This window comes from Carcharodon carcharias, chromosome 31 (assembly GCF_017639515.1).
Source record: "Carcharodon carcharias isolate sCarCar2 chromosome 31, sCarCar2.pri, whole genome shotgun sequence".
NCBI classification, from domain to species: domain Eukaryota; kingdom Metazoa; phylum Chordata; class Chondrichthyes; order Lamniformes; family Lamnidae; genus Carcharodon; species Carcharodon carcharias.
This window is the reverse complement of record NC_054497.1, coordinates 7,228,359-7,254,065: the sequence shown is the minus strand read 5'-3', so window position 1 is coordinate 7,254,065 and position 25,707 is coordinate 7,228,359. Positions and strand designations below refer to the sequence as shown.

The following is a 25,707-nucleotide window of genomic DNA, read 5'->3' as shown; positions in this document are numbered from 1 at the left end:
CTCTCTCCACAGATGCTGCCAGACATGCTGAGTTTTTCTGGCACTTTCTGATTTTATTTCAGATCTCCAGGATCCGCAGTATTTTGCTTTGTGTACCAGATTGCCTTCCTGTGCTCCAGGTGTTAAGATGCTGACAATACCCTGTAACATGATGCTTGCATTGTTTCATAAGAACATAAGAAATAGGAGGAGTAGGCCATTCGGCCCCTCAAGCCTGCCCCGCTATTCAATAAGATCATGGCTGATCTGCCCCAGGCCTCAAATCCTCTTTCATGCCAGCTCCTCATCGCCCTCAACTCCCCGATATTTCAAAAATCTATCTACCTCCTCTTTAAATGCCTTCAGCGATCTAGCCTTCACAACTCTCTGGCATAGAGAGTGCCAGACATTCAGTATGCTGTGAGAGAAGAAATTCCTTCACAGCTCAGTTTTAAATGAGTGTCCCCTTATTCTGTAACTATGTCCCCTAGTTCAAGATTCCCCCACTAGTGGAAACATCTTCTCAACATCTACTATGTCAAGCCCCCTCAGAATCTTGGGCGTTTCAATAAGATCACCCCCCATTCTTCTAAACTCTAATGAATAAAGGCCTAACCTTAGCCGTTCTTGAAGGTCAACCCCTTCGTCCCAGGAATCAGCCTAGTGAATCTCTTTTGAACTGCCTCCAATTACAGTATATCCTTTCTTAAATACAGGGACCAAAACTGTACACAGTACTCCATGTGCGGCCTCACCAACACCCCGTACAGTTGTAACAAGACTTCCCTATTTTTAAACTCCAACTCCCTAGCAATACAGGCCAAAATTCCATTTGCCTTCTTAATTATTTGCTGCATCTGCATTCTAACGTTTTGCATTTCATGCACAAGAACGCCCAGATCCCTCTGTGCTGCACTTTTTTGAGGTCTCTCCATTTAAATAATAGTCCGCCTTTTGCTTCTTCCTACCAAAGTGCATGACCTCACACTTTCCTACATTAAACTCCACCTGCCAAGTTTTTGCCCACTCAATCAACCTCTCTATACCCTCTTGCAGATTCCTTATGTCCTCATCACAACATGCCCTCCCACCTATTTTTGTATCGACAGCAAATTTGGATACATTACACTCTGCCCCCTCCTCCAAGTCATTATTATAATTAGTAAATAATTGAGGCCCTAAGACTGATCCTTGTGACACTCCACTAGTTATATCTTTCCAACCTGAAAAAGACCCATTAATCCTGATTCTGTCTTCTGTGCGTTAACCAATCCTCAATCCATGCTAATACATTACCCTCAATACTGTGAGCTCTTATCTTGTGCAATAACCTTTATGTGGTACCTTATCGAATGCCTTCTGGAAATCCAAATACACTACATCTACCGGTTCCCTTTTATCAACTCTGCTTGTTATATCCTCAAAGAACTCTAGCAAATTTGTCAAACATGATTTCCCTTTCACAAAACCATGTTGAGTCTGTTTGATTCCATTAAGCTTTTCTAAATGTCCTGCTATTTCTTCCTTAATAATGGACTCTAGCATTTTCCCAATGACAGATGTTAGGCTGACTAGCCTATAGGTTCCTGCTTTTTGTCTCCCTCCCTTCTTGAACATGGGCATCACATTAGTGGTTTTCCAATTCGCTGGGACCCTCCCGGAATCCAGTGAGTTCTTTCACAAAACCATGTTGACTCTGTTTGATTGTGTTAAGCTTTTCTAAATGTCCTGCTATTTCTTTCTTAATAATGAACTTCTTCCTGCTTCACCCTCAGGTTTGCTGGCAACTGTGACAACATATCACAGTAATTCCGTGCAACCGGACCTCCCGGTTAAACCAGTTCTGCCCAGTATTGAATTCCGTAAGTATACCAGTCATGGGATTTACACAGCCAAAAATAAAACTCAGATCCAGAATCATAGCATGGTTAAAAACAACACACTATGCAGCACATTGTGTTTTCTTTTCTTTATTCTTGCATGGGATTTGGGCGTCGCTGGCAAGGCAAACATTTGTTGCCCATCCCTTGTACTGAGTGGCTTGCTAGGCCATTTCAAACGGCAGTTAAGAGTCAATCACATCGCTGTGGGTCTGGCCAGACCAGGTAGGGGTGGCAGATTTCTTTCCCTATAAGGGGAACGAACAATCAATGATGGTTTCATGGTCACCATTACTGAGGCTAGCTTTCATTTCCAGATTTTATTCATTGAATTTTAAATTCCACCAGCTCCCATGTGTCTAGATAAATAGCCTAGGTCTCTAGATTACAAGTCCAGTGACATTACCGCTGCACCACCATCTCTTTTCTGTGCCACCATTCTGCAAGAGCTACTCAGCTAGTTCCACTCCCCTGCCTTTTCCCCTGTATGCTTTTTCTCTTCAGCTAAATATCCAATTCACGAAATTTAGCCCAATGAAGTACAATTTACCAGCACCCAGACTTTTCATTGTACCTGTCCGTACATCACCCAAAGTCTCCAGTGTACCTCACACTACATCAACCAAACTCTTCATTTACACCTCACCCTTGCATCACCCAGCACCTGAAATTAATTCAGGCAGACCTCAATCCGGTTCCTCCTAATAGGTACTGACCTACAGCGTGAATACTCATCACTAATCGGTGCCTCTATATCTTTTTTTTAATCCTTATTACAGTGATGTCTCCCAATAAAATCAAATGCAACACAGATGTCAAACAGCAAGAGAAACCTTCAAACCACGGAATGAAACGACACAAGCGAGGTAAATGGAGTTAATAATGGTCCATTCAAGTTGAATGAGTTAATGGTAATTATCCAGCTTCCTCCCCACCCACAGGATCACAGCACCAGCCATTGTGAATGCTCCTCACACAGATCACCCCTGGTCTGTGCTGACTCAGGTGGTTGCCACTGCAACAGTCAATTTTAACACATCCAATTTTTAAATTCTGACCCTTGTTTTCAAATTCCTCTGTGGCCTAGTCTCTCCCTATCTCTGAAATCTTCTCCCATCCTTCAAGGTCTCTGCCCTCCTGCAAGTAAAACCTCCTGTGTTTAAAAAAAAAACAGAAAACGCCGGAAATACTCAGCCGCTCCGGGAGTATCTGTTAAGAGAAAAAAAGAGTTAACATTTCAAGTCGATGATCTTTCATCAGAACTAGCCTCTTGCGCACCCCCCCCGATTTTGATCGCTCCATCATTGGTGGCCATGTCTTCAGCTGCGGAGGCTCTTAAGCTGTGGGATTCCCTCCTTAAACCTCTCTGTCCTCCTTTAAGACACTCCTTAAAACCTATCTCTTTGACCAAAGCTTTTGATCACCTGTGCTAATATAATCTTATTTACCTCTGTATCACCCTGGTGTCAAATTTTACATGATAATTGCTCCTGTGAAGTGGCTTGGGAATGTCTCACTTTAGTAGAGGCGCTATAGCAATGCAAGCTGTTGTTGTTCTTGTTATTGGCCTCAACAACCTTGGGTTTGATCTGGCCAAGATTTCCACACCCAGCGCCCCTAAGTGATCCCTGCTTACAGGGCGAGGATGTGAACGTCAGCTGAACACAAGATTGGAATTGTCTCGGACGTTCCCCGTGATGAAATACCGTGCGTCTAGTCAGGCTATTTGTCCACAGAAGACTTCACAAGCAAGCACGAACCTGTTGTTGCCCAGCATCCACACACATTAATTAAGGAGGGATAAACTTGCATTAGTGACAGTTCAGGGAAGGTTCACCTGGGATGGAGAGATTGTCTTATGAGGAAAGGTTGACCAGGTTCGACCTATACTCTTTGGGGTTTAGAAGAATGAGAGGGGGGGGCGGATTTTTACGGCCCCTCCTGCCGGCGGGATCTCGCGGTGCCACCGAAGTCAATGGGGTTTTGAATGGCTCGTCGCATTTTCCAGCCCTGCGCTCACCGCAATGGGACTGTAAAATTCTGCCCGTGACCTTATTGAAACATGAGATTCTGAGGGGGCTTGACAGGATAGATACTGAGAGGATGTTTCTCCTAGTGGGGAAAGCCAGAACTAGGGGACACAGTTTGAAAATAAGGGGTCTTCCATTTAAGATGGGGATGAGGAGGAATTCCTTCTCTGGATCTTTGAAATTCTCTACCTCTGAGAGCAGTGGGGGCTGGATCATTGAATATATTCAAGGCTGAGTTGAACAGATTTTTGATCTATAAGGGAGTCAAGGGTTTTGGGGGGACAGACAGGTAAGCGGATTTAAGGCCACAATCAGATCAGCCATGATTGTATTGAATGGCGGAGCAAGCTCGAGAGGCCAAACTGTCTACTCGTGTTCAGAATACTTATGTTCTTATGTTCCCACGCACTTTCCAGCTAGGGCCATTTACTGACTTCAGCAGTGGGAATCCTGATTAATTCCTCTTCCTGAGCCTTGAGAGTGGACAGCAGCTGCAGAGACTCGTTTACGATCCCAGGCTGAGATCAGATCACTTGAATCTGGGACTATAAATGGTGGGGCAACAAAAAAAACATACAATTTAAAGCAAATGCAATGCATGGTAGCAAACACCAAAAACAAAGTATGATGTAGTAAGTTACTAAAGACTCTTGTGAGGAGTTTGAAAAACAAAACTCCTCAATAAGGAGTTGATTGGACAAAATGGGCAAAGTTCTCTGGCATTTAGAAGAATGAAAGGTGATCTCATTTAAACTTATATGGTTCTTTTAGGGCTTGGCACTGTAGATTCTGAGAGGCACTTTCCGCTGGCTAGACAGTCTAGAATTACAAGGCATCATCTCGGGCTAAGGAGATTTAGGAGTGAGGTGAGAATAAATTTCTTCACTCAGAGGGTTGTGAATCTTTAAAACGGTTTCAAAACTGAGATCAGTAGGTTTTTGGACACTAAGGGAATTAATGGATGTGGGGATAGAGCAGGAAGCTGGATTTGAGGCAAATGATCAGCCATGATCTTATTAGAATCATGGAATTTTTACAGGACAGGAGGCAGCAATTTAGCCCATCGTGTCTGAGCCAGTTCTCCACAAGAGCAACTCAGCTAGTCCCACTCCCCGCTCTTTCCCTGCAGCCCAGTAATTTTTTCTTCTTCAGCTGCTTATCCAATTCCCTTTTGAAAGCCACAATTGAAAATGGCTCCCACCACGTCCAGATCCTAACCCCTTGCTAAATAAGAAAACGGTTTCCCTCATTTTATCGTTGCTTCTTTTGTCAATCATCTTAGATTGTTGTCCATTGGCTTTCAATCCTTTTGCAAATGAGAACAGTTCCTCCTAATCTACTCCTGTCGGGACTCATCGTGATTTTGAACATCTCTATCAAACCTCATTTTAACCTTCTCTTCCCTAAAGAGAACAGCTCAAGCTTCTCCAATCTATCATTTTAATGAAAATTTTTCATTCCTGGAATCACTCTCATAAACCTTTTCTACACCCTTTCTAAAGCCTTCACATCATTCCTAAAGTGCAGCACTCAGAACGGGACACAATACTCCAGTTGAGGACAAACCAGAGTTTTATAAAGATTTATAACTTCCTTGCTTCTGTACTCAATGCCTCTATTTAAAAAGCACAGGATCTCATTAGCCTTTTTAACCACTTTTTTAATCTGCCCTGCCACCTTCAAAAATTTGTGCACACATACACCCAGGTCCCTTTGAAGAAGTCATACAGACTCGAAACGTTAACTCTGTTTCTCACTCCACAGGTGCTGCCAGACCTGCTGAGTTCTTCCGGCATTTTCTGTTTCCATTCCCTCTGTTCCTGCATCCACTTTAGAATTGTACCCTTTATATTATATTGCCTCTCCCTGTTCTTCCTATCAAAAATGTATCACTTCACATTTCTCTGCGTTAAATTTCATCAGCCATGTGTCCACCCATTCCACTAGTCTGTCTATGTCCTCTTGAACTCTATCACTATCCTCCTCACTGTTCACAATACCTCCAAGTTTTGTGTCATCTGCAAATTTTGGTATTGTGCCCTGTACACCCAAATCTAGGTCATTAGTACTGAGTCGTAGTTCAGTGTACTTTCCCTGCTTTTGTATTTGATGCTTCTACTTATGAAGCTTAAGATCCTTCTGTTTTGCTAGCTACTCTCTCAATATGTCCTGCTACCTGCAAAGATCTATGCACATGCACCCCCAGATAGCTCTGTCCCTGCATCCTCTTTAGAACTGTTCCATTAAGTGTATATTTGCCTCTCTCTATCCCTTCTGCCAAAATGTATCACTTCACATTTCTCGGTATTAAATTCCATCTGCCACTTGTCTGCCCATGTCTAGCCTCTTGTTGTGGTCAATTAGTATCATTCTCACTTTTTTGCCACTCCTCCAACTTTGTTATCATTGGCAAATTTTGAATATATATTATACATATAAACAAATACAATATATAAAACCACTGACTCTTGGAGGATACCACTGTCTACCATTCTCCAGTGTGAAAAATAATGATTTACCGTGATTCACTGTTTCTGTCCTTAAGTCAATTTGTTATCGAATTGTGAAGCAGACTCAAGGGGCCGACTGGCCTCCTCCTGCTCCTATTTTTTCCTGTTATTATTAAGATCTCCTGATACAAATTGGTGGCCAATAAAACAAAGGGTTAGTAACTCCAAGAAGGTCTCACAATGTCATTGACTCAATTATGGTCATTTATCCTCTACCTGTCCTCTCCTGTTCCTCAAAACTCCAAATCCCCTGTCCTAAATATTCCCATTCTCCCCGCATCCTCTCTGTGTTGAAATACTTGGTGTACCATATCTACTCAACCTTATTCCTTCCCACAGTCTGGAAAGTGTAAATCTCCTTCCCCTGCACTTGACAAACCCAAACATGGTGTTACCTAACCACTTACTTCCTGATCTAGTTTATCTTCTGCCTGACTCTTTCAAGCCTCCTATATTATTGGCCTTTCCACAGTTTGGCCTCTGTGGACGTTAAAGATCCTACGGCATGGTTTGCAGAGGAGCATGGGGAGGTCTCCCTGGTGTCTTGGCCAAAATTCATTCCTCAACCCTATAAACATAGAATGGTTACAGCAAAGAAGGAGACCATTCAGCCCATGTGCCCATGCTGGCTCTCTGCACGAGCAAGACAGCTAGTCCCACTCAATCAATCAGTCAATAATTTCCCTTCAGGCGCTTATCCAATTCCCTTTCGAATGCCTCGATTGACTCTGCCTCCACCACAGCCTCAGGCAGTGAAATCCAGATCCTAACCATTCGCTGCTTAAGAAAATGTTTCCCCTCATGTCACCATTGGTTCTTTTGTCATTCAACTTAAATCTCGACCCTTCGCCAATGGGAACAGTTTTACTCATTACTTTGTAGCCCCGCAAACATTTTTTCTTTAGTCACTTGTCCAATTCTCTTTTAGAAGCCACAGCATCACTAAAAACAGATTATTTGGCCATTTCACTTTTTAAAAATATTTTTCATAGGATGTGAGTGACACTGGCAATGCCAACATTTATTGTCCATCCCTAATTGCCATCGCGAAGGTGGTGGTGAGTTGCCTTCTTGAATTGCTCCAGTCTGTGTGGTGTAGGTACAATCAAAGTGCTGCTGGGAAGGGTATTCCAGAATTTTGACTCAGTGACAATGAAGGAACTGTGATATAGTTCCAACTAGGGATGGTGTATGGCTTCCATGGTGATGTTCCCATGCACCTGCTACCCCTCGTCCTTCTAGATGGTAGAGGTCGCGAGTTTGGAAGGTGCTGTCAAAGGAGCCTTGGTGAGTTGCTGCAATGCATCTCGTAGATGGTACACACTGCTGCCGCTGTACATCAGTGGCAGAGGGAGTAATTGCTTAAAGTTGTGGGTGGGGTGCCGATCAATCTGGCTGCTTTTGTCCTAGATAGTGTTGAGCTTCTTGAGTGTTATTGGAGCCACACTCATCCAGGCAAGTGGAGCGTGTTCCATCACACTGCTGTTTCTGGGAGCTTGCAATGCAAAAATTGGCTGCCTCGTTTCCTACATTACACATCAAAAAGACTTCATTGGCTTTAAGAAGTCGATGGATTCCTAAGGATGTGTAGGAAGTTATACAAAAAAAAGATTTTTTTTCCCCTTTCTCTCTGTTTAATCATTATTTATTCTGCACCTAAAAATAAAACCAAACAGGTCAAAATGTTCACCTGTGGGAGTTTGTCCGGGATTTGCTGCTGAACCCCATGGAGAACCGTGACATCTTGCAATGGGAGGATCGACGAGCGGGGATCTTTCGCGTGATCAAGTCCAATGCCTTCGCCCAGCTGTGGGGAAACAAGAAAAATAACAAAGGAATGAATTATGAGAAGCTGAGCCGAGCACTGAGGTAGAAGCTTAGAATCATTGCTCCTCTCTCTGACTGACTGGAAATACCCAGCAGCTTCACTGTTGCCCCATAAGACTAAGGTTGTGGATCATGGGGCACAGTAGCGTTGTGGTTGTGTTAGTAACTAAGGCTGGGACTAATGAGATATGGGGCAGAATTTTACATTCGGCATGCGGATGCACGCTCGACACGCCGGAACGTAAAATGACGTCAGGCGTGCATCCCGACATCATCGCCAACTCGCGCAATATTGTAATTGAAAGGCCTATTTAGGCCATTAACTAGGTAATTAAGTTGAATTTTACGCTGCCCGTCCAACCTTACAGTTGGCAGGCAGGTGAAAAGGCCAAGCGGCCTTTATGTTTTTTAGGAAACCTCATCCACGAGCGGGATGAGGTTTCCTAAAGCTAATACTGATGAAATAAAAACTTTATTTTGAAAATAAAAACATGTCCCATCTCATGTGACACAGTCATTAAATTTTTAATATCCTTATATTTTTTTTTTAAAAGTGCTTCAATCTCCCTGAGGCAGCTCCAAGCCTCGGGGAGATGAGGTGCTCTTTCGCACATATGCGCAAAAGAGCGCTGGACCCGACTCTCCCTCCTCCCCCCGCCCACACAGATAGTGCTCAGCGATCCACACAAGGCGGGCCTTAATTGGCCCACCAGCATGAAATCGCGATACGGAGCTGATCGGGGGCGGCTGTCGGCTCTGCGTTCACCCCCGCCAAGCCCGCCCAACGACTGGCCACGAGTCCAAATCCCACCACAGTGGGAGAGTTTGATTTCAGTTAAATAAATAAGTTTGGAATAAAAAGCTAATCTCTCCAGTCCAGAAATCTGTTGAAGGAAAATTTTAGGTCCAAGATGAGGAGAAATTACTTCACTCAAAGAGTTTTGCATCTTTGGAACTCTCTGCCCCAGAGAATGGTGGATTTTCCATCGTTGAATACTTTTAAGGCTGGTATAGACAGACTTTTGATCTCTCAGGGAATCAAGGGATATGGGGAGCGGCTGGGAAAATGGAGTTGAAGCCCAAGATCAGCCATGATCATATTGAATGACGGAGCAGTTTCAATGTATGGTCTACTCCGGCTCCTATTTCTTCTGTCTTTAATTGCCCTGGAATCTCCAGAAATATAAGATTCATCTCCAAGGCCCTCCAGCAAGGAGGAAAATCAGAAGGGGCATTAAAAAAAAAATGCTTTTCTTTTAAAATAAAACATTTATTTGAATGTTTTTGTTTATTAGTCATAAAATATCAAAGATGTCAGGGACAAGGGGACAAAGAAAAATTGTTTGACTGAAAATCAAGAATCATCCATTCCGATATCCAGGTATCTATTCACTTTTTAATTGGCTGTGGGAAGGTGGGAAGGCTGAGGGTGGCGGTGTTGGGCAATGGCAGGAATTTGGGGACAGTTGGTTGGAGATCATGTGATGACATCTCCAGGAATGTGTCTGACCAGAGTTGACAGCCCTACGTGCTGCCAAGACAGTACAATTACTGTTCAAAGACAGCATTAGAGAGAAGGGAGGGGTTAATTGGCCTGAGTTTTTTCTTGTGCTGAAGGGTTCAAAGAATTGGGGCAGAAGTCAAGGATTAGAAAGCTAAGGGTTAGAAGGGGAAGTCTGGCTGAACTTACTCACCCTAAGAGTAAGAGTTCTGAAGTACCAGGAAGCCATTGAGATGTAAAGTGTAATGGGTTCAACAATCATTCGCAATTCTGGGGACAGAAGGGATTTTTTTTTCATTATTCTTTGATGGGATATGGGCGTCGCTGGCAAGGTCAGCATTTGTTGCCCATCCCTAATTGCCCTTGAACTGAGTGGCTTGCTAGGCCATTGCAGAGGGCAGTTAAGAAGCAACCACCTTGCTGTGGATCTGGAGTCACATGTAGGCCAGACCAGGTAAGGACGGCAGATTTCCTTCCCTAAAGGGCATTAGTGAACAAAATGGTTTTTGCAATAATCGACAATAGTTGTCATGGTCACCATTACTGAGATCAGCTTTCAATTTCAGATTTATTAATTGAATCTAAATTTCAACAGCCACTGTGATGGGATTTGAACCCGTGTCCTCGTCCAGTGACAATACCACTATGCCATCTTAAGGGGAGATGGTAGTGTATTGGTAATTGAGGGGTATGTGTTGGTAACAAGATTTCCAGTTATACAACTTGATTAATATTTGGTTAAAAGTCAATAGAGTTGGATATCAATCCCACTCATTTTACACTAACACCCAAGATGTATTTTAACCTCAGCCTGCATTTCTTTCTATATAAGAGCCTAAGGGGAAAATCTTTAGCTCAGCGGGCGGACACACGCCCAACCTACTCAAGCATAAAATGACGCGCCTTGATGTCGGGCGAGCATCCCAACGTCAACACGCAGTTGTGCGATATTTTGGTCGGCGGGTGCGCTTGCCTTTTAAGGCCATTAACAAGGTGTTAAAAAGAAATTTTTTGCTGCCCGTCCAACCTTACGGTTAGCGGGCAGGCAAAAAGGCCAAGTGGCCTTTGCACTTTTTAGGAAACCTCATCCACGGGCGGGATGAGGTTTCCTAAAGCAAATAAAATAATTTAAAAATTTAATTAATAACATGTCCCTGCTCTTGTGACAGAATCACATGAGGAGACACGTTTTATTACATTTTTATTAATTTTATTAATTTTTTAAAAAACTCCTCATCTCCCTGAGGCAGCTCTGCGTCTCAGGGAGATTATCAAGTGCACACTCATGCACATGCCTCGCCCCGCTCACTTGCATTTCATGCTGGGCAGGCCTTAATTGGCCCGCCAGCATGAAATCGCCTTCCAGCCTCGATCACAGGCGGCGATCGACTTCCCAACAGTCCCCGCCTGCCCCTGCTGAGCCAGCCCAACAAGGGCAAAATTCTGCCCTGAATGGCTTAGAGGAGCAAAGGGATCTGGGGGTAGGGGTACACAAACTACCAAAAGTAGCAACGCTGGTTAACAAGGCCATTTAAAAAAGCAAACCAAGCACCAAGGTTCATTTTGCGAGGGATAGAATTAAAAAGTAGGGATGTTACACTGGTTAGAGCACATTTAGAGTACTGAACACAGTACTTGTCTCCATATTGCAAAAAGGAGAAAGAGGCACTGGAGAAGGTGCAAAAAAGGTTTTACAATTATGATGCCAGAACAGAGATGTTATAACTATTTTAAGAAAAGACCAAACAGGTTGAGGCTCTTTTCTCTTTTACTATCTGCTGTGTTTTATTCCATACAAAGAAAATATATTTATAGCCTAAAAACATTAACAAATGTAGCATTGAGCAAAACACCATTCTTTGTGCCAAGGCAGTTGACCTTGACTGGGTCTGCAGTAAGAGCTTGCATTGGTTTTAGCATCACTGGGTTAGGGAAAGAATGGGAAGTTCTGCCATCTGTGGCTCCTTCTAATTTTCATTCCTCCAACACTGGCCTTTTGCAAATACCTGATTTCTTCCTCCCCCATCATTGGTGACTATGCCTTTCCCTGCCCAGCCCCTAAGCTCTGGAATTACCTCCCTAAACCTCTCTGTCTCTTTCTACTTTTAAGATGTTCCTCAAAATCCAACTCTTTAACAAGCTTTTCTGTCATCTGCCCCATTACTTCCTTATGCAGTTTGGCGTCAAATTTAGTTTGATTATGTTTCTGTGATCTGTGTGAGGTGTATTACCAGGAGGAGAAGTTAAAGACTCTATATAATCACAAGCTGTTCTGATTGTACCCAGTCACTCCTGGAGGGTATGTGTGTATGCACTAGATGAAGACAATCCTAGGCTCAGATAGCCCACAGATGCCCAAGGTTCATATACAAAGAATAGAGACTTGTGCATACTGGAGCCTGTGTGACACCCAGAAAACAAGCAAGGAGTCAATGACTTCAGGAGACAAACCTGAAAAAATAATTGCGCTTGAGCGTAAAAATCAAGGCTGATACTCCAGTGCAGTGCTGAGGGAGTACTGCACTGCCAGAGGTGCCGTATTTCAGATGAGATGTTTAACCTAGCCCCATCTGCCTGCTCGGGTGGATGTAAAAGATCCCATGGCACTATTTCAAAGAAGAGCAGGGGAGTTATTCCTGGTGTCTTGCCTAATATTTCCCCCTCAATCAACATCATAAAATCTGATTATCGGTCTTTAGCGCATCGTTGTTTGAGGGATCTTGCTGTGAGTAATTTGGCTACATTACAACAATGACAATACTTCAAAAGTTCTTCATTGGCTGCAAAATTCTTCGAGGTGTCCAGTGGTTGTGCAAAAGCGCTTTTTTAAACGCAAATCTTTCTTTCTTTTGAGGTATTTAAGATTTAACAAAATTAATTTCACTCATTTAATTTGAGTTGAAGTGTAATGTTTTTAATTCCCCTGCCTTAGACATTATTACAAAACTGGAATCCTGGAACGTGTGGATGGGAGACTGATGTACAAATTTGGAGAGAAGGCTTATGGATGGAAAGAAACTCGGTATCTGTAAGCACACTCACGGGCTCGCGTATTCAATGAGCCCTTTCTCAGTTGCAAATGATCGTATGAAGTGACCTCACTGACATCACTCGTGAATGAGGAAATTCCTACATCCTACATAGAATATTCGTTTGGACTTAACCACACTGGAAAGTACCGGCAAGGTTAATGAGTGTGCCCCTAAATCCTCAATGTACAATACCGTCTGGTTCTTCAGAGGGTTTCCTGAATATTTCCAAAAGAAAAAGCCAATACCAGAGGATGAATTGTGTGAGGCTCTGCTACCAGTCACGTAACCTCACAGTGCGAAATGGAGAAATGGGAATGAAGGTCAGTGTATATTATTCCCAGTGATCGCGGTTTTCTAGTCATTGATCAGAAAATCTGCCATGCCGTAAGCACTGGTCTCCGAATGATTTCCAGCCTGCACTGCCACAATGGAGTCTCACAAAATTTACCTTCAAATATCTGCTTCTAAAAACACAATAAAACCCCCAAAATACATCATAATAGGAACAAAAAGTTATTTGGTAGTTCAGAACTTGAGTATTGCTGAAAAAAAAGAGACACTGCGCCTGTTTCAGCTAAACAAAATAAGTGACAGCCATTCGCTGACTCATTCCTCAGGGCAATGCCTTGACGAATCAGGGTCAGGCTTCCTGGTTTAAATTTCAAACAATTCTTGGCAGTTAATTGTCACTCACCATCAGTGGTGCATTTTCCATGGCAATGCCACTTGCCAACCAATCAGTACTCTCTTCACATACAATATAAATTGTTGTTTTCCCCCTTATATTTGTATTCTTGCGTGTGTCCTGATGAGTGCAAGATGAAAAGCTGAGACATGTCCCTTTTTTCAGGAATGATAGGAACAGGAACAAGCCATTCAGCCCTTTGAGCCTTTTCCACCATTCAATCAGGCCATGGCTGATCTGTATCTTAACTCCTGTCCTGTCTTGCTTATAGCTACTCCTACCAGGAGATCTGTTGTCACAATATGTCAATGACTTTCCCACACTAACAAGGGTTTATACTGTGTGAGGTCCCCGACTCTTCAGGGGTGATTGGCCACTTGCCTTCCTAAGCATCATGACTGTGTGCCAGAGGTGTCACATGCCTTGCTGGGCTCCGCCTTCTGAGTCACTGTCTACTGACTTGTTAGGATCCTCTGCCTCAATTGCCGTTCTCAGTCTTCAGGCACTTAGAAGGGGTGGTCTCCCAACACCATACCAGCTGAAGCTGATGGGCCCCTCACTAATGAGTCGAGATCCCGGGAAATGGCTGTTGGTGTGCACAATCAGCTACTTGGAGTTATAAGCGAGAATTAGAGAGTTGTGGGACACCACTTTCCCCTTTTGAAGTGGGTGGGCAGTTTGACAGGGGATCAAAGATAGAGCTTCATATACCCCTTTACCTATTACCTAACAAAAATCTATCATTCCCATTCTTGAAAGATTTTATCACCCGGTATTGCACATTTTGGGGGTGAAGAAAGTTCTGGATTTCTACTGCCCTTTATGTAAAAAAAATGTGCTTCCTGAATTCACTCCTAAATGGCCTAACTTCGAATTTAAGGTTATGCCCCCTTATTTTGGATCCCTCACCAGAGGAAATAGTTTCTTTGTATTGACCCTAACGAACTCCTTTATCATTTTAAAGACCTTGATTAGATTTCCTCTCAACTGCCTAATGCCAAAAGAATTACAGATACGTTTGTGCAGCTTGTCCTCATAATCCAACCCATTAAGGCTGGGATCATTGTGGTGGATCCAATGTCAATATATCTTTTATGTCTTGAGTCTATGAGTTCATTAGTTGAGGAAACTCGAATTGCACGCCTTCACATATACCTGTTAGTTGATGCTCGCTATCAATAATGGAGAGAGACCGACATAAGAACAAACTGTGATTGTTTATTGCAACAATTTAGGCAGAGCACTAAATCCTTGTGTGCACCCACAACCACCTCCAGCTCTAGACTTCCAGTTAACCAGTAACCCACGCTGTACAGTGATTGGTCAGTACTGTCACATGGTTAGTCCACTTACATTTTCTTAAAGGTACATGGTACTCCATTTTACCACAATATCGTTCCTGAAGTATGGTGCACTACCCAAGATGGGATCTGACCAAAGCTCTGTACGACTTTTGTATTCCAACCCCCTTGATCAACATCCCATCAACCTTTCTGATTACTTTCTGTACCTATGCACTAGTTTTCAGTGCTTTGTGTATATGGACATCCAAATCATCTCCCTCCACTTAGTTTTTTACCACTTAAGAATATAGAACATTGCCCCATTCTTTGACTGATAATTGAAATTGACTTGTGGTTGAGGGTCCCCAAATATGGTTTTAAAGCATATTTTTATTTAATTCTTTCATGGGATGTGGGCATCACTGGCTAGGCCAGCATTTTTACTGTCCACCCTTAATTGCCCTAGAGAAGGTGGTGGTGAGTCGCTTTCTTGAACCGCTGCAGTCTATGCAGTGTAGGTATACCCAAAGTGCTTAAGGAGGGAGTTCCAGGATTTTGACCCAGTAACAGTGAAGGAAAGTTAGGACGGCGTGTGGCTTGGAGGAGATCTTCCAAATGGTGGTGTTCCCATGCATCTGCTGCTCTTGCCCTTCTAGACGGTAGAGGATTTGGAAGGTGCTGTTGAAGGTGCCTTGGTGAGTTGCTGCAGTATATCTTGTAGATGGTACATGCTGCTGACAATTTGTGTCAGTGGTGGAGAAAGTGGATGTTGAAGGTGGTGGATGGGTGCCAACCAAGCGGGCTGCTTTGTCCTGGACTATGTAGAGCTTCTTGAGTGTTGTTGGAGCTGGATCATCCAGGCAGGTGGAGGGTATTCCATCACACTCCTGACGTGTACCTTGTAGATGGTGGACAGGCTTTAGGGAGTCAGGAGGTGAATTACTCTCTGCAAAATTCCCAGTCTCTGACCTGCTCTTGTAGTCATAGTATTTATATGGCACAATCATATTCTGAGCTGAAGGGTAAGTAATAAGGATGAACAATTAGGGGCTCCATCACCACAGATTGTGCTTTCAAGTCCACTCAAGACTTGAGCAGAGAAACCAGGCTGACACTCCAATGCAATACTGAGGGAGCACTGCACAGCTGGAGGTGTCATCTTTTGGATGAGATGTTAATCTGAGGACCTGTCTGCCCTCTCAGGTGAACATAAAAGATCTCATGGCCGCTATTTCAAAAAAGAGCAGTAGAGTTCTGGCCAATATTTATCCCTCAACCAACACTGAAAACACAAGGTCTGGTCATTTATCACATTGCTGTTTGTGGGAACTTGCTGTACACAAATTGGCTGCTGCCTTTCCTATGCTTCTAAAGTACTTAATTGGCTGTGAAATGCTTCAGAGCGTCCTGAGGTGTGAAAGGTGCTATATAAATGGAAGTTTTTTTCTTTCATTGCTGCTGGAAGGAGGGGCAGGTGGGGGAGGAGTTGGGGGGATGGCGCGATGTGGGAGAAAGGCAAGCCAGATGGGACATAAAGGATAGGATCATACTGTGGAAATTTGTACAAGGAATCTACCTTCAGATAACAAAATGTAATCAACAAGTAATGTCGATATGATCCACATGTTATATACTGTACAAAATACTGTAAATCTAAAATAGTAAAGACGAAATGCACTCTTGGTGAGGAAGCTTGGCCATATTCAAGGTGTTACATCTGAAACCATATTTGGAATGTTAAATTGCTTTAATATATTAACACTTATTTCTGTGTGTATGAGTTTTTGTAAATTTTCACTTATAATGTATGATGGTCTAGTGCTGATGTAACTGGGCTAATAATTAATAAATCTGGAATGGAAAGCTCTGTAATGGTGTAATTATTCGGTAATGCTAACCATGAATCTATCATCAATTGTCATAAAAGCCCATTGGGTTCACTAATGCTCATTTAGGGAAGGAAATCTGCCAGCCTAACCTGGTCTGGCCCACATGTGACTCCGGACCCACAGTAATGTGATTGACTCTTAACTACCCTCTGAAGTGGCCTAGCAAGCCATTCAGTTCAAAGAAATTAGGGATGGGCACAAATGCTGACCTTGCCACCGACGCCCACATCCCATGAAAGAATGAAAAACAACTCCAGAGAAGGTGAGATCAAATCTCGCCATGGTGGTTTGAGAATTTGTGTTTAGTTCTGAAATGAAAAAATTGACATCAGCGTTGATACTGAGATTAATTCTTCTTGCCCACTGCCCACCAGAATGTTGCTGTGTTCATGGGCTACTGGAGCAGGACCCCTCTCTGTATCATCCTTTGTAAGTCCAAGGGTTACTAAAATCACTTGCAACCAGAATAACAGAGAGCAGGAGCTTAACCTCGGTCGCCAAGAATTTTAAACACGAGACCATTAATTGCGTTCAGTGCCTGTGGTGCAAAAAAAAACTAGGCAAGGCTCCTGCTCCTGACCATGCATGCACGCACGCAAACACAACGAACAACTAATATTTATATAGTACATTTAATGCAATCAAACATTGCAAGGTGTTTCACAGGAACTTTATAAAACAAAGGGCAGGATTTTACGTCTCGCGGACGGGCAGACGCCCAACTCGATTGGGCATGAAATAGCGCACGATGACGTTGGTTGAGTGCCCCCACATCATCATGCACCCACGTGATAATTCGGTCAGCAGGCGCACCCACCCACAATCAAGAGGCCAATTAACCCTTTATTAATTGAAAGCTATTTTTTGCTGCCCGTCCAACCTTACGGTCGGCGGGCAGGCGAATAGGCCAGGCGGCTTTTTGATTTTTTTTAGCAAACCTCATCCGCTGGTGGGATGAGATTTCCGCAATGAAATAGAAAATAAATATAAACTTTTGGGCAGAATTTTTATTCTGTTCACGTTATTGTGAGCTCGTTCCACGTCAGGACATTTTTTTTTTCAGATTTTAAAAATCTTTATTTTTGATTTTAAAATTCTTCAGCTCCCCGAGGCAGCTCCCTGCTCCCCTGCACATGCACAGATATTTGTGCATGTCGCCCCCACTGCCCTCGCCCCGGCAGCACTGAGCCTTTCAGCGCGCCTTTCACGCCAGCGTGAACTTGCAGTCGGGGGCCAATCGCAGGCGGTGGACCGGTTTCCGGCTGCTCCCGGGCCCCGCCCACCGCGCCCGCCCGCCCGACCACCCGAAAATCCTGCCCAAAAGTGTGACAACAAGTCACGTGAGGAGATGTTAGGTCAGATAATCAAAGGCGTGGTCATTGAGGTAGGTTTTAAACAGTCTCTTAGAAGAGGAAGGCAGGCTGAGAGGTTTAGAAAGGTAATTTCAGAGCTTAGGGTGCAGGCAACTGAAGGTGCAGACACCAATGGTGGAGCAATTAAAATCAGGGATGCACAAGAGGTCAGAATTAGATGAGCGCAGAAATCTTGGAGGGTTGTGAGGCTGGGGTGGATTACAGAGATAGAGAGGGCTGAGAGTTTTCAAATCAAGACGTTGCTCGCGGGAGTCAGTGTAGGTCAGCGGGGGATGATAGGTGAACAGGACCTGGTGTATATACACACACATACACACACACACACACACACACACACACACACACACATATAAACATAAACACAACACACTCATGGAACAGCAACAGTGACAATCCCTGCCTGATCTTGCACGCTTGAAAAAAATGATCATTAAGGCAAGATGCTGAAGTACAAGCCATAGCAGAAATATACTACTGCAAGAGTCAAATGCCTTCAAGTAATGGCGGATTAAAAGCTATAACACAAAATAGAAATAAAAATTGGTTATTAGTGTCACTTTTGGAAACAGCACTCACCGAGTTAAAGATGACAATGTTCGATGGCACCACATATTTGTTTGCCTGAAGCAGTTCTTGGCACATCTCCAGAGCTGATAGTTCCTGGAAGGCAGATTAAAATAGATATGGTATGCAAAGTCAAGGTGGCAGGAAAAAGTTGCTTTCAGCCAAAATCTGTAGGCACCCTTTAAAACAAAACATAACAATTAGCATGAGTGAGTACAGATTATAAACTGTGTAGAAATGAATTCTTGTTGAAAAGCAGGCAAAAAATGTGTTAATCACAGTAACTTTCAAGCATAGTGGTTTGACCCAGAACCAGATTTAAACTGGCCTCTAAGAGGAATTCTACACTCATGCAGTGGCCTAACAAGTTGCTGCCCAGTGACACAGGGACCGCACAAACCAATGAAAAAACAATGTTTGTCCTAACCTTGTGGTAGCAACAGGGGTGCTGGCCTAGTGCCCCTGGGCTGGGAAGGGAAATTGAACCATCAAAATTACGGCACAGGAGAGAAGTGACTCAGCCACTAGGTCAGTCATCTCTTCACCAGAACAACTCAATCATAATCACACTTCCTCACTCTATCACCATAGTCCTGTATCAATCCAAAACTAATCACACTCCCCACTCTCTCATCTTTTCCATGTATCAATCCCAAACCAATCCCAGTGTCCCAGTTTCTCCCCAAAACCCTTTATCAATCCCAATCACATTACCTACTCTCACCCCATACCGCTGTATATATCCCAAACTAATCACACTGCCCATTCTCTCTTCATTGCCCTGTATTAATTCCAAACTAAACCCACTTCCCCAATCTCTCCCCATTACCCTGTATCAATCCCAAATAAATGCCACTGCCTCAATCTCTCCCCATCACCCTGTATCAATCCCAAACTAATCCCACTGCCCCACTGTCTCCCCCTAGCCACCAATCCCAAACAAATCCCACTGTCCCAATCTCTCCCCAGAGCCCTGTATCCATCCCAGACTGATCCCCACTGTCCCAATCTCTCCCCATAACCCTGTATAGTCCAAACAAATCCCACTGCCTCACTCCCATGTACTGTTGAATCAAACTCTGCCCCACTTCCATAGCATCTGTAAACCACTGTCCAATATCTCCAAACTGTATCTCCAACAATCCACTGCCTCATCTTCCAAAGGTATAATCCCACTGCCCACTCTTTCCCCACCAGCCTGTACCAATCCCAAACTAATCCCACTGCTCCACTCTCTCCCCTTAGCCTTGTTTCTTCCCCTGTTTCAAATATGCTTCAAAATCTCCCTAATGGGATATTTGGGTCTCCATGTGTACCACTTCCTGTGATCAAGTTATCCGATGTTACAATAACATTTTACATAAACTATCATTCTGGTCAACCTTTGCCCGTGGCTGTCAGGGACTCAGGCCAGGCCGAAAGGTCGGGGAGGTGAAGGTGGGGGAGGGCTTTGTGGTTGAGGGGGTGGGGAGGTGACAGGTCTAAAAATTACAAATTGAATTTTCAACAAGATACTGCCTCCATTATACAAAAGTCAACATGGGGTTAAACAGCAAGTCAGCAATAGATGCTTGAAGCAGTGCTTTAAGTTGATTTGGAGAGACTCACAGGATGTTACTTGCAGTGAAGGAAATACATTGTTTTCAGCATTTAATGTGACAGATCTGCATAGATAAAGCTGGCCGATCTGACAGGAAGGACAAAGAGAGCCTTTTGTTTCTTGCTGTACTTTCTTCATTTCCAAGCTGGTAGACGTTTTATCATAACAACCAAGAGTATTCACGGAACAAGCTCGACCGATTCATCATGCTGAGCAAGGCGGGTAAACAAAATAATAGATGATGAAAATTATACCCTTCAGTTCAGGATCATTCACTCCAGCTATACTCTGCATATCAGCATCACGCCTTAGTATCCCCCCCCACCCCATCCCACTTCCCACCAAATGCACATCACACTCCCACTCGTGTTTTCAATATTATGAAGGTAAGTGACAAAACCGATCCAAGCAAATTGCTCACTGGGTTCCGGGAACATAAAGGGAGGAGAGGGAAGTGTTCAGACAAGTGTTCATAATGTGCCCTATCGCGCCTCCCAGAAAAAAAATCTCAAAGTGCTTCAGGTACAGTTAATTACTTTGAAACGTAGTGACTTGGCAATTGCTGGAGCCATTTTGTGCACAGTAAGATTACATTAGGAGCAAAAAAGGGAAAGGAGCTTTGTCGTCTAGACAGCAAGAGGAGCAAGAGATGAGGGGGAGCAGTATAAACAGGTGATTGAGTGAGATGTGTAGGTGAGACTACTAATTAGAAAAGAGATGGGTTTGTTGGGCCTAATCCCTATTCTAGTTCCATATAAAATTCTTACTTTCTTGAGTTTATACCGCAGAGGATCATACTCACAGGGTTAAGTGTTTCGTCTCCTGCAGCAAGTTTGGACTTCGTCTTTTTTTAATAGCTTTCCTGCCCTCTGACTTAAAGCAAGTTCCTTTTCCATTCACAATTCATCCACATGGGGAGTCTCACTGTCAGGACTGCTTTTAACGAGAGTGTCTCACAACTAGGATCAGCTTTTAACAAGGTGGTCTCACCTTTTACAAGACAGTCTCACCTTTATCAAGACAGTCTCATAACAAAGGCTCCTTTTAATAAGAGCTTCTCACCAGGTCTCCCTCCATTCAATGTGGGTGTGATATCACCAGGATCTTATTTCTAACAAAAAGAATCATGTCCAACATCCCTTTCAAAGAGGATGTAATAGTACCAGAATGCCCCTCAACGAAGGCATAACTCCATCCAGACGGCTCAAAATAATTATCACCAAGAGCCCTTTAAAATAGGAGTGTCATCACAAGGGCACATTGAACAAATCAGATACAGGCAAAATAAAAGTTCATTTATTTAACATTCTCGGACATATTTCTATATACATGTCTCTCTCTTCAGGTACCATGCCCCAAGAGGATGTTGGCAACCATGGACCTCCACGTTAATCTTGCTCTGGAGGTATGGATCATCTTCATTGGCGCTACACTCATCCAGTTTGCGAGGCTCTTTAGAAAGATCGTTCTTTGTCTACCTCAATCTCTTTTACCATCAATCTTTCCCATCAGTATCAGACTTTCTAAATCATGATTTCTTATTCCATGCCCAAGAAATTCCAACTGTCTCTTCCTTATCTTGGTCAGCAGAGTTCACTTTGGTCTCAGATTTTACTAGCACCCCTTCATTGGGACCGCAGCTGGTCAAGAAGGCAGCTCACCACCACCTTCTCAAGGGCAGTTAGGGATAAATGCTGGCCTAACCAGCGAAGCCCACATTCCATAAATGAATTTTAAAAAACTTGTCCTGGATATCTTCATTATTCACCTCAAAACCCACAACTCTGCAGCCTCAATTATTCTCTGCAATGTTTCACTGTATACCAAAAAGAAAGACATGCCTTTATAAAGTGTTTTTCACAACCACCAGACATCTCAAAGCACTTTATAGCCAATTAAGTAATTTTTTGAAGAGAAGCCGCTTTTGTAATGTAGGAAGCACGGCAGCCAATTTGTGCACAGCAAGCTCCCTTAAACAGCACTGAGATAATGGACCAGATAATCTGATTTTTCTGATGTTGATTTAGAGATAAATATTGGCCAGGACACCAGGGAGAAGTCTGCTAATCTTATTCAAAAATAGTGCCATGAAACCTTTTACATCCACCCAAGCAGGCAGATGGGGCCTAGGATTAACATCTCACCTGAAAGACGGCACCTCTGACAATGCAGCACTCCCTCAGTATCACACTGAAACGTCAGTGTAGATCTTTTGTGCTCAAGCCCTGGAATGGGACTTAAACCCAGAACCTGGCCAGAGTGCTGAGCCACAGCTGACACATGATCTCTTTGAATTTCTGGCCAGAAGTTTCCAGCCCCACTGGGGCGGTGTTCATCTGCTGCAGATGCGGTGAGCCATTCAAACGTCCATTGACTTCAGCAGGACCAGAAGATCCCACCGGCAGGAGGAGCCGGACAATTCCAGCCTTTGCTTTTTTAACTGACTCAGGTTCAAAGGCGTTATGGCTTAGAGGCAATAGCATAATGCCAATTCTCAGACACATATTCGCTTCAAAAGTGGCTCCCTGGAATTAATGGGCAAGATTTCACCCATGTCAGGTGTACTCGACGGGGGTGGGTGGGGGCAGTCGGCGAGCTGACCGCCGCCCGCGATCGAGTCAGAAGGCAATTTCCAATTAAGGCTCGCCCAGCGTGAAACACGAGCAGCAGCGCTCAGCGCTGCCTGTGTGAGCAGAGGAAGGAGGGTGAGCGGGGCGAGCACGACCTTCACACATGTGCGCAAGTGAGCACTTCATAATCCCCCTGAGGCACAGAGCTGCGTCAAGGAGATGAGGAGTTATAAATAAAAATAATAAAGAAACTAAAAATGTAATGAATCATGTCCCCTCATGTGACTCTGTCACATGAGCAGGGGCATGTTATTAATTACATTTAAAAGCTTTTATTTTATTTTTATTCGCTTTTGGAAACCTCACCCCGCCTGGGGATGAGGTTTCCCAAAAAATGCAAAGGTTGCTTGGCCTTTTCGCCTGCCTGCCAACCATAAATTTAAGTTAATTGATTGCTTAATGGTCTTGACTGGCCTTAACAGGCACACTCGGCCAACGTCAACGCGCCTCATTTTACGCTCTAGTGGGTCGGGCACACGGCCACCGGCCAAGCTAAACATTTTGCCCAATGAGTTGAATCTAAAGCTCCTTAGCTTTGGGGAATTTTTTTGCTCTTCAAGGTGAGGGCCACCAGTCTTGTTTCATTTGCTTCAGTTCTATCCACCATACACCCATAAAACATAGAACCTTTGCAGGGTAAATTTCCTACTTTAGACTAACAAGTAGTTGGAGCCGCATCAAGACCTGCCAAACTCGGACTTTAGGCCTTGTGACCGACAACCAATAGCTTGCATTTATATAGCACCTTTAATGTAGCAAAATTCCCCAAGGCACTTCGCTGGAGTATTAGATTTGACACCGAGCTATGCACAGAAGGACATATTAGGACAGATGACCAAAAGCTTGGTGAATCTTGGAATTAAGGAGTATCTTAAAGGAAGTGGAGAAGACAAGAGGTATAGGGAAAGAATTCCAGGGCTTAAGGTCCAAGCTGCCAGTGGGAGACCAATGAAACTTGATGTACAAGAGGCCAGAATTGGAGAAGCACAGAGTTTTTGGAGGGTTTATAGGAAGTTAGAGATAGGATTGGGTGACCAACAGACTGAAGAGACCAGCAGCTTGTGGGCGGGGACTGAGTTTGGACCCAGAGTCTGCCAATGCAAGGGCAGCTTCCAATCCACTGCAGCATACAGTCAGGTCATTGAATAGACTGAGCTTTCTGCTATTTTCACTGGAATTGTTGGTGACAGACATACAACCTGACCATGCGAGAGATTCAAACTGGCAAAGCTAGTGAGTTGAGTGCTCATGTTTCGTAGACAGGGCTGTGATCAGCCGCTATTGTTGTTGGTGGCATGGCATTTTTGATGATAATACCACCCTCAGCACGTAGTCCCACCAATTGCAGCATCCCCTACATGAATGAATCCCAATGGGTTGCTTGAAAACATCAATTAAGGCAATGATTAGGGCAATAAACTTTTAAATTAGACAAGCTGGCATGTTCCACATTCTATGAGAATGCCAAACACAGGCACTGTGCCCAGTCTGAAGTACGGTTTATTGCCACACAATATGTTCCTCCAGTAGTTTATCATAAGCACTTGACATTTATTCCACTCTGAATCTGCCGAGTCATGCACTACATGAAAGCTTCATTGTTAACAATGGTGCAATCACAGTTTTTTCTTAATAAGTATATGTGGCAATATTTTCTTATAGTTTCTTAATGTTTTTTTATAGTTGTGCAAATGTTCTACACCACCTCCCATTTGGATTAGAGGTTTATAGCTTTTTGTTTCCTGAAGAGCCACAAGATCATCCATGATTGTGTTGACCAGCAGAGCTGACTTGAAGGGCTGAATGGCCTACTCCTGCTCCTATTTTTTATGTACCCAATATTCTTGTAATATAGAATTTACAATACAGGAGGCCATTCTCCCCCTCGCACCCGTTCTGAATGTTTGATAGTGTTATCCAATTAATCCCACTCAGAAGAGCTCATGGTTTAGGGGGTAACATGGATAGAAGATCGGCTAACCAACAGAAAGCAGAGAGCAGGGATAAATGAGTCATTCTCAGGCTAGCAAGCTGTAATGAGTGGAGTGCCACAGGGGTCAGTGCTGAGGTCTCAGCTATGTTCAATCCATATCAATGACTTAGATGAAGGGACCAAATGTATGGTAGCTAAATTTGCCGATGAGGCAAAATTAAGTGAGTCGTCAAGAGGACAGAAGACATCTGCAAAGGGACATAGATAGGCTATGTAAGTGGCAGATGGACTATAATATGGGAAAATATGAGCTTGTCTACTTTGGCAGGAAAAAGAGAAAAGCAATATATTATTTAAATTGAGAGATTGCAAAGTTCTACAGTACAGAGGGATGTGGGTGGGTGTGCTGGTATACATATCACAAGAAGTCAGTACACAGGTACAGCAAGTGATTAGGAAGGCAAATGGAATTTTGGTGTTTGTTGCAAGGGAATTAAGTATAAAAGAGGGAAGTGTTACTTCAGCTGTACGGAGTCTTCATGAGATTGCATCTGTGTACAGTTTTGGTCTCCTTACTTAAGAAAGGATATAAATGAATTAGAAGCAGTTCAGAAAAGGTTCACTCGACTGATTTCTTCGATAAAGAGGTTACCTTATGAGGAAAGGCTGAGAAGGTTGGGTCTATACACAAGACGAATGAGAGGTGATCCTACCAAAACATATAAGTTCCTGAGGGGACTTGACAGGGTGGATGCTGAAAGGATGTTTCCCTTGTGGGGGAGTCTAGAACTAGGCACCACAGTTTAAAAACTAGGGGTCTCCCACTTAAGACTGAGATGAGGAAACAAATTTTCTCTTAAAGTGTCGTTAGTCTGTGGAATTCTCTTCCCTGAAAGAGTAATGGAGGCTGGGTCATTGAATATATTCAAGGTTAAGTTAGGTGGAATTTTTATCAACAAGGGAGTCAAAGGTAATGGGGGGCAGACAGGAA

At 43.5% G+C, this 25,707-nt stretch overlaps 1 protein-coding gene across 1 annotated transcript in view; it reads right to left on the bottom strand.

The window, feature by feature from the left end:
* Positions 1 to 25,707, bottom strand: part of LOC121271517 (E3 SUMO-protein ligase ZBED1-like) — a 122,754-nt gene that overhangs the window by 36,896 nt on the left and 60,151 nt on the right. Inside the window, exons 3-4 of the mRNA XM_041177498.1 lie at positions 18,566 to 18,649; positions 8,090 to 8,206 (exon numbers count right to left, since the gene is read on the bottom strand). Of these exons, the coding sequence (XP_041033432.1) occupies positions 8,090 to 8,206; positions 18,566 to 18,649 (201 nt within the window). The remainder of the gene's footprint in view (positions 1 to 8,089; positions 8,207 to 18,565; positions 18,650 to 25,707) is intronic.